Below are 18,555 nucleotides of genomic sequence, written 5' to 3'. Positions count from 1 at the left end.
GATTAGCTTTCCATTAATATGCACACACACGAAAAGGCAGCTATAATCTCACGTAAATAGGATTACTACAGTGCAGCTCACGCTACAAGACACACACACACACACACACACACACACACACAGTAAATGCAGTGTGTGCTCCATGTGGGTAACATCAGCTGCCGTATCGATTCTCCACCCCCTCTCTGGCCCCCTGTGTTAGATGGGGGGGGGGTCATAAACGTGACCATTAGCCATTGTGTTTGTTTCCTCCTCTCCTGCGGGGTCGTGTTACGTATAGATAATGCAGAGGGTGGGCGAATTGTGACCCCCACCACATTTACTGAACAAGTTATGCTCCGTAATTAGCTTCGTAGGGCACGCGCTGCCCTTTGGCGTATTTTATTAATAATGTAATAACGGCAAATAACATTTTCACAAATGTAACAAATCCATCACGAATTCTACTGCGTTTAACATTTAACATTTAAGCAAATAGTTATTTTGATTAGAGCCCAATATATCACTATGTAGTTATTTTCACACAAGTCAAAAAATAACAAAATTCTAGTCCAGATCCAATTTCATTTACATGCAGCAATCGTCTACTTTTACGTACTCTGGTTATGTTGAGCTGGTTCAGTTATTCGTTTTGCGTATCCTCCCGCCTGAAACCCTGCATACAAGTGCAGAGCAACAGCTGCCAGGCCGACTGCACAGTAGGTTACGCAACACGCTCTTCTACAAGATTTACAGGACAAATTTCATTTTCATTCTTTCTGCCTCCCTACCTGACTCGAGTCGCAGATTGACTGACATAAACCCCGGGTTGTCAGAACCGCAGGGTTCATTTGATGCCGCGGGTAATTCAGTCCTTCGGTTGTCCTACTGAGCTCGTTCTACCAAGAAGGTCTGGCCTTGATGTACGTTTCAGTTTGTGTCGTTATCACATATTAATTACTGATCTGCTAGCTCCAGACTGCACGTCTGCAGATTTTCCATGTTTACCATGTTTTCATCTTTTACAAGTAGTATAAATGTAACCTTGCCGTGTCCTGTCCTCGCTCAGGCATTTGTCTTTTTGCCCTTGTTCCGTGTCTGTGTGATGGCCACCGTGCCCTGTGTTAGTGAGTTAGTGAGTCTCATCACACGTGACTGACAGATCTACAGAACTACAAACGGACGCGATTGACGTTCCGTGCGCCCGGGACTTCTTTTTGTTTCCTCGTGGAGTCACACACACCCCACAATGTCGGATGGATCCATGGCACTCACGGATGCCTGCCTCCCAGGTTCCCTGTCCCTCATTTTTCCAAAGTGTGGAGGAGCCATCTGTCCAACGGATTTTTTGGTTTGATAGCTGGAGTGAGTGAATGGACGTAGGACTGGGACCTGACTGTGCTATCACAATCCTGACATTTCCGCCATTCTCCTGTCCGGTGTTTCATGTTTGCCTTGTTTTGCGTTCCCTGGTTACCTTGTTTTCATCTATTATTAGTCGTGTAAATTGAACCTCGTTGTATGTGTCTTGTTTCGTGTCTGTGTTGATTTATGTTAAAACCTGTTTTTAGATGTATCTATTCTATTTTCTATTCGGCTGTTCCTAAGCAAGACTAGGCAGGCAGCATCTGGTCATGTGATGTTGCAACAATTTCATTAGATGTCATGTCATCATATTTGAAAGATGCTTTGATATTGTGAGAAATTGTCACACTCAGGATTCACACACAATCAAAATGGCATATTGTGATGAACTTTCATAATTTTATAAATTTTCATGTTGATGGAAAAAAAAAAACGGTTGAATGAGAAAAGAAATGCTTTTAGAATCCCAGGCCATTTAGGCCTCCGTTCATGCATCTGAGAGAAGTAATTATCTTCATTAGGCGCGCTCACTGTGTCCTCTCGCGTCCTTCTCTATTTGCGTGACTCAATTGCATTTATATCGGCGGATTTGTGGCAGAGCCTCATGCAGAAGTAAATATGACACATGGAATGACGATGCAGCACTCCGGCTCAGCATATGGCCAGCACACGCTCAGGGATGCCTATCCAGTTGGTTCTGTCTTGAAATCTGAACCGTAGACAGATATACACTGTTATTCAGTAATAACACACTTCCTGGAATCCGGAATATAAGCAGTGTCTTGGTCTTGGAGGTTTTAAAAATGAAACAAACATACACCTTTTAAAGCTCTGGACCACTGCAAGAGGTGTTCTTTGTTGCAGGGTTTGATCTTGTGTTCACTGCTTTTGTGCACATTTCTCCAAGTGACTGGCTATATGGCAACCAATATCAGAGGAGCTTCACCAGACCTGAGCAGAACAGCTGGGTGATAATGTGCTCTGTTGGATGATTGATGGGGGATTCTCCATGGATGGAATGCACTACAGTCAGTATTAAAGACTCCATCCTCCCCTTGATAGTGACAGTAAAAGGCCAGTCTCCAAATGGTGCCATTTTCTGCTTGTGACAAATCAAGGTCTATCCCCCCAAAACTGCAAACACTACATATTTTTATATGTCATTAATGTTTTGGATGAATTAAATGGAAAACTCGACTTTTTGCATTGCAATATGAGCAAGGGGAGTGTTCCGTAATGTTTCTTTCACTAGTTCATTGACTAAGAACACTGATAATCTATACTGGGTGGTTGTAGCCTTGTGGTTAACATGCCAGAAGACCCAGGATGAACCAGAAGACCCAGGTTCAAACCCCACTTACTACCATTGTGTTCCTGAGCAAAACACTTCACCCTGAGTGTCCCTGTAACAACTGATTGTAAGGATAAGAGCAGCCTGAAATTTGAGCCGCCAATATTCCGCCTATATGCATGTTTGATTTGATTTGTTTTTTCGGGCTGGGTGGGTCTTTGGCATACTGGTAGCTAGCAGGCTGCTACTTCTGGTTCGTATTTTTTTAAATCCCGTATTTGATCTGATATTAACAAACATTTCCCACGCAGCCTATTTTGGGGCAAAGGAGACTCACTTATACACACCTCTGAGTATATTGTCTTCAGTTGCTCTGCACGTGGACCACAGCTGCTTGTTTTTCCCTGCCGGATGAACGGCCGCGCTCCGCGCCCGCGACAGGGGCTGTAAATCGAGTTTGATGGAGAGCGCGCTGCTGTTGGACTCCCTGCTTAAACAAATGAATGCTGCACCCGGCCTGTCTTCATCACTCTGCCATGACTTTTTATTCCCTCCTTTGCTTCCATTTCTCTTTCCAGCTGAAAGCGACACGTTTTCAAATTCATATAGATGTTTCCAGGGCTATATCTTGTTAATACTGGAGACGCTGTTCCCGTTACTCTGATGAGATGGCTTAGCAGCGGCTCTAAATGGATGACGGCTGCCACACGTGTAGTGACTGGTTTAAAAAAAAAGTTCTTAAAACACCGATCATTTGAGTCGTGAGCAGATGGCAAAGTAGCAAAGTATCATGGAGCGGTAAGCAGACGTCCTCATTTACTGCCAAATGCCCCGATGAAGGCAGGTAATAAAACATTTGGAGTTCTTACTCGAGAAACAAGCTATCCCTGAGCTTCATTAGTACGTAAAACAGAATTTAAGCATCTTTGGGATCAATAAAGTATCTAAATGTCTACTTAAATTAGCTTAATTAGTACCTGAGTATCGCATAAAATATGAACTTGTCAACCAAAATTCAGCATTTAATCATTTTTTTATTGTGTCATTTTAATTACGAAAGTCACTGAATCATCAGCAAAATTGACGTTATTGATTTAGTACTGTATTCTGGAATTCCCTGCGATTCCCACTCCTACTACTGAGGGAGATCCCGGGTGTGGCTTGGGAAGGCCAACTTGGAGGACTGCCAATGTTGGTGCAAAATGTCACTTCCCTCCTTACAGGTTGTTCCTCAGGAGGACTATGTGTGCACGTGTGTGTGTGGTTTTACTGCACAACGTAATTTATAACTGTCATCCTAATGGTCATGTAGCCCTGATCTATGGCGCATTGAAAAGAGCAGCAGATGAGGAACAGTTCCAGCACACAGCCTACAGGCCAGTGAGGAACATGACCATACTTCACACTACACATGCACTTTATTTCTAATTAATGTTGTCTCTCTGGAGTGTGGGAATGAAGTCTTCTCTTCAGGCGTGGGCAGTCTCGTCCACAAAGGTTCTGTTGTACCTAACTAATAATTTTATTAACTGAAGCAGCTCAGTTCTCCCTTTTACTGCAGACACGTTATCCACACACAACTGGAATAGTTTTTTTTCCCCTCACTGGATTATTTGCAGATAAAGTATAAGGTAGACAGCAATATTAAAAATAATTAATTGACAAAGTTCTTATATTACAATGTACTTTAATCAATTCAGTACAGTTTCAGAATTGTGCCACTCCAGTAAAAGGACTAGAGCCAGTTGGCTGGACCAAAGTAAAAAAAAAAAAAAACACAGGATGTCTGAAGGTGTCCTGTGGCAAACCATGCAGTGCAAAATAATTGTAATAATTACAATTCACCACCAAATTTCTTGCCACCCCTTGGCTTCCTTTTTCAATAAAAGAGAACAAAAAGTTGTCCTAATATGACCATTTTGTTTATTTGTCCTATTAATAAATGTATTTCAATGGATAGGATCCTCTCAAATAAACAAAATGGTCGCATTAGGATAATTTTTGGTCTTTCATTCATGACTATGGCTTTTCAACTATTGTGCCCAACTTTTTAAATCCCCTTTGCCTATTCTAGCACTGGGTGCCGTGTGTGTTTTCCATGTGAAGGTGCGTGCTCAGCACTTCTCAGCATAAAACAGACAGCCATTAGCGGCACTGTAAGAGCATCTGAATGCTAATGCTGGCATGTAGCTGCGCATGAGGCAACTGCGAAAGCATGAATGCATTCATCTTGTTCTTGTCTGTTGTGTAGGGGATTTGCCTGCTGAGATAACATCTCACCAGGAGAATCAGGGATTCTGTATCGGAGCTGTAACGCATGCTGAGAAGTGTGCAGGTGAATCATGGGTAGCACGGGTAACTGAGGTTTTGAGTGTCAGCACAGTTGTTTTTCTGTTGAATTTCTTACTGTGCATTGAAGGAGTTCATGATGTAAAAAAAAAATTTGTTTGAATTCATTCATTCAGTTGATTATCTCATTTATTTATTTGATACTGCAAACACTTTCTTCACTGTTTATTCACACTTTGTCTATTTTTTGTTTGCTCTTTTGTTTGTTTAGGTTTTTGACTAGCTTGTTTGTTAGTTGGCTTACTTACTTGTTTTTTTTGTTGTTGCTTGTTTTCAGTTTGTTTGGTTGGCTGCTAATTTGCTTGCTAGTTGGTTTCATTCACATGTCTCTTGGCACATTGCATACTGTTTTGTCGGATTTTGTCAGACTCTTGTGGACTGCTACTATGGGTTGCCTTGCTGTGCTGTTTACCTTCAGCCTGCAGATCTGTGTCACCATAGATCTGTGTGTTTGTGTTACTCCCAGCATCACTTCTGACCTTTGACCAGCTGGGACTCTGTTAGACCTTTTGACATTTTTCATTATATTCGACGTGCCACTTTTGGCATTAATAAGGAAAATGTAATGATGAAAGGTGAATAATGTGTTGGGTAAATAAATGTATAAATGTAATAAATAATACTCATATTTCAATAATAACTGCACACATATGCACTGCACAATTATAAAGGTTTTATAATAACCTTAAATAATTAGCCTTTATTTAATCAATTTTCTGACCCACTTTTATTCATGTACATTCATGTCACATGCATATAAAAATAACAACATACTTTGACTTAGAATTTACCTTAAAATTGTAGTTAACTGCACACTGCTTCAGTGGAGGACTCATTCTGTGCAGGGTGGGGTTGGGACCAGTCAGTGTTAAGGACTGAAGCCCATGAGAGATTTTCAGAAGAGCTGACTCAGTCAAACTGCTGGATGGACGGCGAACGCTTCACCGTTCTGTCTCTTTCAGCGCCTCCTTAATTGCCCTTTAATCTTTGTGAATTGAAAAGCTGATACTTGTTAAATAGAATTGACACTCTTGAGTTTCTGCTTTTGTTGCATGCCCAAAAATGCATTTATTTATTTGCTTTTGCTTCTTTGGTTTCGAATGTCTCAGACTTGTACTGTAGCAGTTTAGACCAGCTGATTGGTAATGCCCTCATTTAACTCAACTTCAAGTCGAATCATGCCTAGTGGAACATGAGCTGTGCAGACCTGCTGGATGGGTTTAGGAAACACCCGCTTTAGTCCCCTGTAACATTTTGTGTGCACATGGAGAAGTGCATTTGTGTTAGTGGCTCTGTTGTGTTGTGACTTGACAGCAGACCCTCATCCCCAAACACCTAACCTACACCGCCACCCTCACCCGGTCAGGTGTGTCTGCTGACGTGGGCCTTTAGTCTGGCGGTGGCTCACTAGAGGGATTCTTCCTTTGGCATTTAAATGCCAATTCTGTTCCACATGTCCCATATGCAAAATAAAAATCTTGGAATCTTGGAGGGACTGCATGGAAAAATAAGAACAAGCATAGTGTTATTTATTTCAACTTTTTAATTTAAACTCCACAGCTAAATGCAGAAAATCCAAAAACTTTATAGAATCACTCACATCATCACTTGCCCTATTGTTTTATCTGGTATACAGTTATGATATATGTTGAAGTATCTGTAATGTTGATGTAGTTCCTGCTGACTTGCCTGAGTGCCGATTGGCCGATACAAATAACACTCCCTTGATTCCCGCTACACCTCTATTATTTGGTGTACTAAATTTGTAATTAATTAATGTAACAGTACTGTTACCAACGCTGTCTGCTACTTGCAAGATCTACCAGAAACTTATATCCGCTATGAAAAGGAAATGTGCAGTAGCTAGAAAACGGTATTAAAGGGTGTAGACGTGTCTATGTTATTATTAGTTGCCCTCAAAATGAATGTGTTAATTGCTGTGATTACTTTAGAAATAATCATATTAATTATACAATTTTGACCAGAGGAAAATGTTTAAATGCCCAGTGCTATGTGACACATGGTTCAGTGGGTGAATCAGGTACAAATTTAAAAAATGTTACTTGACTAATTTATTGAAAATGTGCAGTTTCTTTTACATTGTATTTACTGCCAGAGAGTTTTATATTTAAAAAATGACCAGACCATCTCACTGTCACTTGTTGTTTTAATTATGCATTATAGCAAGTTTTAGTCTTAATCAGGATTAATCAGGATTAATTAATTGGCAATTGTGCAATTGCAGTAATTGTTATTAGATAGTATATACTAATTCTAATCCTTTCCGCATCATAGTGTATATCACTGTACATCTACTGGCGTACCTACTCAGTTCTAATGCGAGTGCCTGTGTATTTTTCCCCCTCAGGATGACGAGGTCGTTCTGCAGTGCTCCGCCACACTCCATAAGGAGCAGCAAAAGCTCTGCCTGGCGGCCGAGGGGTTTGGGAACCGGCTCTGTTTCCTGGAGTCCACCTCCAACTCAAAGGTGAAGATCTTCTTCCCTTCGTTAACACAGGGCCACTACTGACCATATCTTCTTTAGTTGTGACACTGCTGGCTAGAAAGTGGGCCATAATCTGAAAATGTCCAAAACCATCCTCAAACTTATCTAATGCTAAGTGTTTGCAGCAGGGTTAGTGTTTTTTGAGAAAGTCACAGGTGACTGTATGACTTGATAATACACTGCTCAAAAAATAAAGGGAACACTTAAACAACACAATGTAACTCTAAATCAATCACACTTCTGTGAAACTCTGACAATCAGTTTCACATGCTGTTGTGCAAATGGAATAGACAACAGGTGGAAGTTATAGGCAAATAGCAAGACGTCCTCAATAAAGGCGTGGTTCTGTAGGTGGTGACCACAGATCACTTCTCACTTCCTATGCTTTCGGGCCTTTCACTCTAGCGGTAGCATGAGACGGAGTTTACAACCCACTCAAGTGTCTCAGGTAGTGCAGCTCATCCAGGATGGCACATCAATGTGAGCTGTGGCAAGAAGGTTTGCTGTGTCTGTCAGCGTAGTGTCCAGAGCATGGAGGCGCTACCAGGAGACAGGCCAGTACATCAGGAGACATGGAGGAAGGTGTAGGAGGGCAACAATCCAGCAGCCAGAGCGCTGCCCTGCCCTGCAAAATGACCTCCAGCAGGCCACAAATGTGCAGGAGTCTGCTGAAATGGTCAGAAACAGGCTCCATGAGGGTGGTACGAGGGCCCAATGTTCACAGGTGGGGTTTGTGCTTAGAGCCCAACACTGTGCAGCATTTGCCACCAATTTGCCACTGACGCCCTGTGCAGGTTCACAATGAGCACATGTGACAGACTGTGGAGAATGTTCTATTACCTGCAACATCCTCCAGCATGACCGGTTTGGCAGTGGGTCATTTCATTGGGGGGGATGCACAGCCCTCCATGTGCTCACCAGAGGTAGCCTGACTGCCACTAGGTACAGAGATGAGATCCTCAGACCCCTTATGAGACCATATGCTTGTATGGTTGGCCCTGGGATCTTCCTAATGCAAGATGATGCTAGACCTCATGCAGCTGGAGTATGTCAGCGGTTCCTGCAAAACCAAGGCATTGATGCTATGGACTGGCCTGCACGTTCCCCAGACCTGAATACAATCAAGCACATTTTGACCTGTTTTAAGGAGTGAGATTAAAAGTGAGATTAGCCTGTAGTGTGTTTTAATTTTGAATGTTACTCCAAATCCAGACCTCCATGGGCTGATAAAAAGGACTTCCATCAATAATTTTTGTGTGATTTTATTGTCAGCACATTCAACTATGTAATGAACAAAAGTATTTAATAAGAATTCATTCAGATTTAGTCTGATTTGTTCCTTTTTTTGAGCAGAGTATGATCTAGAGGAATATATAATCTTTTATTTGCCAAGACAGTGCAATTTTATTGTTTTCAGATACAAATACAGTCCAGTCCATTTTCATTTAACAGTGTTGTTGTCATAAAGCCGCCCAAACGCCTGGAGCGTTTTGCCATGGGCAGGTTTACTGACAGAAGTTAGGTGGTGGCAGCGGCTCATTAGCTGCATTCCAGCTGCTGGGAGATCGGGAATGTGGCCAGTTTGCTTTTTGGGCTTCATGTGGGAGGGCACCAAAGGCCAGAGTTGCTGAAGATCTGCGTGGGCCCTTTGTGCCTCTAAATATGAAGTGAAGGAAAGTCAAATTTTGCACCTACTTTCATGCCCACTCTGGCATGAAATGCCCACTGGGCATTTTGCTTGTCACTCTAATTTTAAAATGCTTCATATGGAGTCATCTTTGACTATTTACTATTGATCTTATGGTGCATTGGTTATGTATGGGCTAAAAATCAATAATTCTATTGATTTAAAATGCAACATTTGAATATTAATATACAGAGTGTTGCATTTATTTATTTGCAAGGTATTTCAGTTGCATTTCATCAAGAATGAAGTGCAGAAGGAAAAGAAGAGTTGTTGACTCAGCTCCCCCCAGGATTGATCTTCCACTTGGGATGGACAGAACGTCTCTCTCAGCATTAGGTGTCAGGGAAATGACTTCATAATATGACGTTCGATGCACAATAGGAAGATGAGAGTCAGCCACTAACTTGGATCGAAAGCTTTTGCCTTTTGATCTGATCAGGTCGATCTCATTGTTGCACGCAGGTTTTTTTTTTTTTTTGGAATTGACCGTTGACCGTCTTGTCATTGCAGAATGTCCCTCCCGATTTGTCCATATGCACTTTTGTGCTGGAGCAGTCCCTCTCCGTGCGAGCTCTCCAGGAGATGCTGGCTAACACGGAGGAGAAAGCAGAAGGGGTAGGTCCTTCAGATGGTCTCTTATATGTCCTCCTGGTTACATTGATTGTATGAATGGTTTGATTTTCAGACTCGGATGGAGATGGGCTGATCATATACCCAAGGTGTTTTACCAAAGATTTAAACTAGATTTATTAGTTTATTACCTACACGGTGAAACATCAAACTCATTATGACAAAAAGCACATATGTCTTCACATCAAATAGCCCCCCATTAGCTATTTGACAACAATTGCTCCCCAATAGCTTGGGGTCAGGAACGGTTGTAGCAAGAATAAATGGAACTGACAGCTGAACAGGAACATGATGACTGTTTATACCTTAAAACTCCTTTATATAAATAACTAATTTCACATGGGGCTATTCTGCTTTTTTCAGTTCTACAGTAATAAACTATGTGTTCTGGTGATTTTATCAGAATGAATGATCTTTATGCCTTACTGTGTCTTTATCAAATGATTGAGTCAGGAGTATGATTAAATACTCAATAGATTATTATGAAAAATAATTAATTGTGCCAATCAGTGTGGTTTATTGAAGCAACAAATCAGCAAGGCTGTAGTAAATGTTGGAGCATTCTTGTAGGAATTTAGTGGCTACCATACTTTTCACAACTTGACTGAACGTTGATTGTCAATAATTCATCGCCTCCCACCATGAAATGTTGCAAGAACAACAGACATTGCCAGACCCTGACGCACCCGTCACCTTCAATCATGACTTGCATTTCTTTACTTTTTCTTGATCCCTTAATGGCATTTTGGTTATTGATTCGCTACCTGCACACTTGAAGCCAGAAGCTCTCCCTGGGGCTAATTATGAACAATTTAGCAGTGAAAGAGAACAGTGGAGCCGCCCAACCCCTGCTGCCTGGCAGGAGAGGGATGTGTAATGTCTGCTGCAGCCCTGAGGACAGCTCTTTAGCACAAATATAATGCAAATGTTTATGCCTATATGAAATATTTGTCATAACGTAAGGCATGAAATGGAAAGGTAGCGTTGTATTACTGATATATTCCCCGCCTTTATGATCGATTATTGTCAGTGGAAAGGAAGCTGTATGTGTCTGTGTCTGTCTGTGTGTGTGTGTGTGTGTGTGTGTGTGTTTTATTTTGTTTGTTTGTTCTGCTGCACCCCAGTGACTGAATGGGAAATATGTACTGTAAGCTTTTAAGAGGTGAGCAGAGTAGAGATGCGTTTGCATCTCGATGTGGGCATTTATGAAAGAAATGGAATGAGAGGGTGGGAGGGAGGAGATGGAGGACAGAGGGAGATGCACACAGGCTGGGAAGAGATGGTGGGTGAGAGAGACAATGATGCGGAAATGTGAACCCTCAGCACCGAGCAAAACCATTTTGTTTGTAAGCCAGGCACATTTCTGCCAGGCTGAAAGAGGAGGTGAAGAATATCAAAGGAAAAAATGAAATTGCAGTGAATAGCTTCCTTCACTGGATGCAGGTCACATGACCACATCTATGTCAGCTGTTCTGGTGTCGCAGCAAGATATCTGAAGCATGTGAGTCCTCTACATATCTTTTGTGAAGCCCACTCCAAAGGTTCAGCGTTGTATGTACTAAACTATATATATAATGTAATATCCATCCATCAAATATCACACCATGGACAAAAGGGTAAACACATCCGGTCCAACAATTAAAAATGGCAAAAGTATTTTATACTCGATGACCAAAATGAAATGTATGTAGATGCGACAGACAAGAGGTATGATTCAAATCCTTATTCTTAATTCTGGGAAGGTTAAGTAAGATGGTCCTGCCAGAGGTAAAACAGGTGGTGAAGTTCAGTTATAAGTCTTGGGTTGTGACAGTGGGTTCTTGAGATGGTGGCGTGAAGGAGCGGTGGCTCCTGGTTGGCTCAGAGCGTAGCTTGCAGCTCCGCCAGTTTACCCTGAAGCAGGGCGAAAACCCTGGGATGTGTGATTAGAGCGCTGTGATGGGGCAGTTCCCAGCTCCCAGTTCCCAGGGAGTCGAGTGGAGAGTGGAGAGGTGTAGGGTGTTAGTAGCCAAGTGAGTAACACACTTGCCTATGAACCACAATGAACCACTTACTACCATTGTATTCCTGAGCAAGACACTTAACCCTGTGTCTCCAGGGGGACTGTTCCTGTAACTACTGATTATAAGTCATTCTGGATAATTGGAGTGTTGAAATTAATCATATATATACGTAGACAATATTGCATCGATGCTGTGCAGAACATAAATGATTATATCATAATGACGTTGCTTGCTGTTTTTCTGGCGGCGGGATAAAAATTTGTTAAAAAGTAGTGCCAGTATTGACTGTGGTGGCCTGAGTTTTACACTGCACAATGCGCCACTTGGCAGCCATGTTCTCGCACCATGGTCAAAGTAGAAATTTGTAGAACTTTGACCGCTGATTTTCTCCAATGAGCAGGAAAAACGTTCAGCGTTCAGTTCCCACTCACCTGACGCCACTGACGTCTGAACCAGCTGCTTTTTCTGTGTTTGTGGCTTCAGGTTGTAACGGGTTTGGGTCGGTGTGTAGCGGAGGAATGACTAACTCCGCCCACAGCATAGTGATGTACTACGAGTATATACAACTGCCGACATTGTCATCATATGACAATTTAGAAAATGTATGGAATGCATCACAAATCATCGATATCGAGGCATTGATAATCGTAATCAAAACGAATTGTGAGGCCAGTGAAGGTTCTCACCTCTACTTGATAATGGTGTCTGCTAAAAAACAAATGTAAATGAAGGGGGTCAGTGGGTCACCAAAGTCAGTCGTCCTTGCTTTCCAGCTCCTAGTCTTCCTCCAGACCCCAGTTTGCAAAATGGCACCTTGATAACTCGGAAACACAGAAGCCTCAGTAATTTGACTTCTTCAGCCTTTATGGCCTTGTCCCAATATCCCCACATCGAGCACAGCCTTTAGCAGATGTGGGCGAGTGCAGATTATATGTAACCCGGTACGCATCGGCGGATTTCCCCTGTACCTGGGTGGACAGGCAGGCGGAGAGGCCGTGATTGCAGAGCAGCCTGCGGGAGGTGGAGAGAAACTGTACAGCCAGACACCCACATCCATTGTTCTTCTTCGTATTTTCGCCACTACTTTCGCTCCACTTTCTTTTTCCTTCCAATGCTTTCGTTTTTCTCACACTTAACTTTTCTGTTTTTAATTCTTCCAAAGTCAAATCAAATCAAAGCGAAGTGATTGTCATTGTGATATACAGCAGCACAGCACACAGTGCACACAGTTTAACCCACCACCCTTAGTGAGCAGTGACAGGCGCCCGGGGAGCAGTGTGTGGGGACGGTGCTTTGCTCAGTGGCACCTCAGTGGCACCTTGGCGTATCGGGATCTTAACCAGCAACCTTCTACAGGGCCACTTCCTTAACCGCTTGGCCACCACTGCCCCTTTTCACTTTTCTCTCATATTTCCATCTGTAGTTCTTTTTTTTGTCTTTTTGACTTCTATGTCCTTTCTGTTTGTCCCCTTTTATGTTTTATTTTCTCCCGTAACCTGCTTTGTCCTCCTGTTAACCCCCATCCCTCTTTTTCTCTAACTGGCCTTTTGTGTGGCTGCAGAATGAAGCACGTAATGCCTGCGTCTCCTCTCCTGGCAGTAATTATGTAAGGAGATAAGCACCCTATTCTTCATGTGTTCCTGTGTGCACCGGAGAGGGCGTTACATCAGAATGCACCGGTATGACGCCGGATTAGGATTCAGGCCACTTGCTGAGGCCTGACTGTGGCTGTGTGTATCATCCCGAGCTCTGCTTTGCCTAATCGACGACCTTCGCAGAGTCACGGTTTTTAATTTTGGTGGGTTTTGCAGCAGTTAATGCTAGATGAAGTCAATCAGATGGAGGCACAGAAGGTATGAGCTCGGTTTGAGATTTGATTTGAGATCGGTAGGCACATAATCATAGCCCTTCATGTATGCTTCGCAACTCGTGCCACAAGGTCTGAATGCTACAATCAAAACAGGGAGATGTAGGGAACAACTTGTCCTCAACACTACAGTGACAAAAAAATCGCATAAATAAACCAGCAGCCAGAGTGCAAAATAAATGTCTTCATTTTATGTGCAGAACCACCGTCTTTTTTACGAGAAGCAAACACATATGCTTTGAGGTGTGAAGGTTGGAAGTAAACAATTTTATTAAGGCGTTCAGGCTAATTAATCAACAAAGCCACAGGAAAAAAGTGACAAATGGAAGCGCTAGGATGTTATTAGCAAAAACACACAAAAGTAGGCACAGATGTAGGCTCTAATAAGGTGGACCGTTTGAGTGATGTTTGTGCAGCACTGTAGTATAATATATGAAGTATAATATATAATTGACAATGGGCTTGGTGTACATTCTGGAATGGCACATCAAGTCACATCCAGAAGACAAACTTGTTGATTAAAATGGGAGGAGCCTGTAGGCATGGTTGACAGCACCGGATGTTGAAAGTGAAGGGATTGTCATTGTGAAACACTGCAGCACAGCACACAATGACACAACAAAATGTGTCATCTGCATTTAACCATCACCCTTGGTGAGCAGTGGGCAGCCATGACAGGCGCCCGGGGAGCAGTGTGTGGGGAAGGTACTTTGATCAGTGGCTCCTTGGCAGTTCGGGATTCAAACCGACAGCCTTCCAATTATGGGTCTGATTCCAACCACAGCCTAAAATTCCCTTCTGTCAGTTTTGCCAGATACCTGATGATTTCAGCCAAACATGCAAAGAAACACTCACAAAACTGCTGAAATGATCTGATTAGCAACTTCCAATTAGGCTCCAATCTGGCAACACTGAGCTCACGATCCAGTCATTTCCCTTCTTTGTGCATTCTGCTTGGTTTTATTTGCCTGTAAAAAAATGTTGATTAACATGAACACTGTTATAGTCATAGTTTTCTACCAAACCAAAGATTTCTGGTAGATTATCAGTGCTTCCAACACAAAAATATGTATGTTTGCCAGTAATAATCAGCTTTTGCTGTTCCTCTGTGTCTAGTAATCCTAACCATTCATCATGCTTAAGGTTTTTTTTTTGTTCTTGAGTCCATCAGCAGACAAAACACGTTTTCTTATTGCATCACTGATGCAATTCAGTCTTTAAGCCTTTGACTCGAAACATGGATTGAATGTGAGAAAGGCGTTTCCTCTTCTCCCATCAGTACAGCATGTTGGGGTCGAGCTTAATGATTCCTGGCCTCAGTTGTGTTTGACTGTCCCTCTCTCCTCTTTTCCCTGTTTTTCACCTCCACAGCAAGTTGATGTGGAAAAATGGGTATGTCTGCTTTTCTACACATGGCTTCTGTCCCCTCTGTCTATCTATTTCTTACGTCCATCCATGTTACTGTAGTTTCATTGAAATGCATTAATTCCCATAATGTATTCTTTATCCTAAGTCATTGTGGATCCATGAATTTATGCACTGCAAAAATCCCAGACTAGAAAAAAGGCTTGTTCTCTTGATCAATTTTTTTAAATCTGCCAACAGGGAAGACAAAATTAGGTTATGAGTAAAATAATTCTTGAAATTAACATACTAATCTAGAACTCTTAGCTATCTAGTAGGGTATTTTTTGCCGTGCTTAAGTTGATTTATCAATCATGGTATTCTAAAATTAGAATAAATTTCTGGAAGCAAGTAACATTTTGTGCCGTTCGGGAACTCTAAAGACAACTTTCTGGTGAGAAGCCCATATCAAAAAGACGAGCATAAAGACCACAACCTTACAATTTAGATGTTTAGAAACTGCCCAACACTGATGCCACTGATGATGCATCGCTGATAGCTGATGTTCAAACCCTCGTCTTTATAGTCACCAAGCATTCAAGCGGTTCTAGTGTCCCTTTTGCTTGATGCTTAAATTAATTTTGCTGCCCCAAGGCGCGTCCAAATTTGGAAAATTGCAATGGACAAAGAAGTTGAAACACATGAAAGTCAAAGTGGTGTGTTTCAGAATAGGGTGAATAATAATGGCAAAAGCTTGAGTCCTACCCCCACAGTCATTTTAAGCACACATGGTCAGTATTTTGCTTACTGCCTCTTTTCTCTCTAAGATTTTGGAATAGTGTCACTGACTGATAACATGCAGGATTACAGAAAAAAATATTTTATACAAAATTACTAGATTGTAATATTTTGGTCAAATTTCCTTCACCAGGATTACTATGATAGCGATATTCTAAAAACTCATGGTGAATATGGTGAAAAAAAGGTCATTTGTTTTTGTCATTTTATTTAAAAAGGTACCCCTTCATCCATTCAACCCCAACCAATAATTGATTGTAGAAATGAAGAAGCTTTTGTAGGGCTGTATATACTGGCATAGAATTCCGATTGCAATATAATTTTAACCATATACAGTAGACGGTATATAATTTGATAAGTAAATTTGTTCATAGCAAAGGCACTGCAGCAGGAAGCTGTATAATATTTTTTTACAGATACATGAACTTATTGCATAACCGTATACCAGATAAAACAATATCTGGGCAATTCTACTGAAAGTGGACTTTCTGGCACACCAAGGCCAGTGAAACACCAGATTTTATAAAATTGTATGATTTTGTGTATTCAGCTGTAAAATTATTGTCAGAAAATATTTAAATAACACTATGTTTGTTCATATTTTATCATGCAGTCCCTCCAGGATTCCAAGATTTTATTTTGTGATTTTCATATCATAATGACTTTTTTGCACAGGGCACTAAAGAGGTCGTTTCCATGCACGCTGTCAGTACCCAATTGGTACCACTTGCCCGATGGACTCTAATTTAGGACTTTTTAAAGATCCACAGAAACCCTTCCGTAGCTCAAATTCAAATTTTATTTGTCACATACACAGTCATACACGGTATGATGTGCAGTGAAATGCTTTCTGCAACTGCTACAGACCACAGTATTGCAAATGTTGCAAGTAAACAATGAACCAATATTCTATGTGCTCTTGACCAAAACTAATGGCTCGTGCTGCAAGTAGCCGTGGTTTCACGCAGGTGACACGACTGTCATTTTTACATTTCTGCATTAGGCCGGTATAATCATAATCTCTACCGTAGGGCAACTTTATATGCATACTGTTTATACTGCACAGCACTACATTCATGTAACTTTCGTTATTATGGATACTGGATTTTGTTCAGAAATCATAATTAAAACAACATTAAAACAAACAAACTGAAAAAACATACTATTTTATATGTAACGAATATAGCAAATGGGAAGGCTTACCTTTTAGAGTTAAATTATAAAAACAAATGATCTTTGTTAAATGTATTCAGTTTTATTTTCTGATGCACTACCATGATGTTTTGGATGTTACTGTTCACCCTGTGTGTTCTGAGAACCTTGGCCAAACTCTTGTTTTTCCTTCACTCTTTCTCTCTCCCTCATAGCATGTTCCCCCACATTTCTTTTGTCATTTTCCCAGCAGCCTGTCATAAACGGAACATTCAGCAGCCACTCATTACATGAGTGACCACAGGCGTTGCTTTCAGTCTTCCCTTAGCAACCTCACTCCCCTAATGCCAAAAAACCTCACATCATATATAACTTCTATTTTCAACGTCTATATATGACAAAATTGGAAAACCACAAAGCCCAAATGAAAAAAGATGATGCTTTGTGGACCCTGACATCTTTTTTTACTGAAATATTGTGCTTTGTCGTTTTCCTTTCTTTTTTCCATGGGACAATGAATTTCTGGGGACACAGAAATTCATGATGAAGGTAAGTTTCTGTGTTTTTCTACATGTGCTTTTATTATATGAGTGTCTGTGTGTGTGTTTTTTCCCCCTAAATAAGTCACTTTTATGATTTGGTGTTTTTGGTATAATTTATATTAGTTCTGCCACATAATGTCCATGCTTTAGGAATTTCATGTCTGAAGCCTTGCTAATGGCTCCGCCATTCCTTATGTACCTTCATATTTGTGAAGTTGTAGCACCACTTATGTTCTTTTGCAGGTTCTACATTTCTAAAGAAAGTTTTATTTTTTGTGCCCCTTTCACCTATAAATGACTTTCCAAAAGTTATCTCAGATATCTGACTTCTTAACTAGAGGTTAGAAATAATCCAGATTCTCCCTCTGAAGTCCATTTGAAAAAGATGCAACTGCCGTTTAATTAGGACCAATTGGTTTACACAATATGATTAATGACTCTCGCTCTGGCACGTTGGCTGTAGGAATGTGTTGGTCCCTTTGCAGTTGTCACTTTAAATCACCGTAGTCTTTACTAGCAATAGTGCCCTGGAGAGCTCTACCTGCAGATGGCGCTACTCAAGATCTCCACATTTTTATATAAATATATTTTTTTTAGGAAGTATTGGAAGTGTACGTAACAGCTGTTTTAGTCTGAATTATTCACTATTCACTATTAGAGGTTACAAACAAAACAAACAAATAAAAAACATTCAGTTACTTCTGTGTGTGATGTTCCTTGTTGTCATTAGTTTTGATTTCACGTTTGCTATGTTTTATGAATGAATATACAGTATTTGTTTTGTGGGGAGTTCCATGCTTTTATACACTTTGATTTGTATTGTGATTTCTTTTATTTGTGCACATTTGGAATATTATTTGTATAAATATATGGTATTTCAATGGTTTACGAATGTGAATGGGTGTGTGTATTTCAGACTGCTCAAGGCGGTGGCCACCGAACGCTGCTGTACGGCCATGCGGTCCTCCTCAGACACTCCTACAGTGGCATGGTCAGTGTAGTAAAGTTCAGGCAACAACTAAAACAATTGGTCCCCCTTCCT

At 41.2% G+C, this 18,555-nt stretch overlaps 1 protein-coding gene across 16 annotated transcripts in view; it reads left to right on the top strand.

Annotated features, from left to right (window-relative positions):
* Window positions 1-18,555, top strand: part of ryr2a (ryanodine receptor 2a (cardiac)) — a 128,098-nt gene that overhangs the window by 30,938 nt on the left and 78,605 nt on the right. For 9 of the 16 annotated variants that reach the window (XR_003748929.1, XM_028970468.1, XM_028970458.1 and 6 more), the window contains 5 exons: window positions 7,353-7,472; window positions 9,688-9,792; window positions 15,049-15,069; window positions 17,506-17,520; window positions 18,430-18,504. Coding sequence is in view for 15 of the 16 variants with exons in the window: in XM_028970468.1 (XP_028826301.1) it covers window positions 7,353-7,472; window positions 9,688-9,792; window positions 15,049-15,069; window positions 17,506-17,520; window positions 18,430-18,504 (336 nt within the window). In the remaining variant the exon portion in view is untranslated. The remainder of the gene's footprint in view (window positions 1-7,352; window positions 7,473-9,687; window positions 9,793-15,048; window positions 15,070-17,505; window positions 17,521-18,429; window positions 18,505-18,555) is intronic. The other 7 variants (XM_028970470.1, XM_028970463.1, XM_028970471.1 and 4 more) reach the window with 2 other exon arrangements.

This window comes from Denticeps clupeoides, chromosome 2 (genome assembly GCF_900700375.1).
Source record: "Denticeps clupeoides chromosome 2, fDenClu1.1, whole genome shotgun sequence".
In the NCBI taxonomy this organism is placed as follows: domain Eukaryota; kingdom Metazoa; phylum Chordata; class Actinopteri; order Clupeiformes; family Denticipitidae; genus Denticeps; species Denticeps clupeoides.
This window is presented reverse-complemented; position numbering and strand designations above follow the sequence as displayed.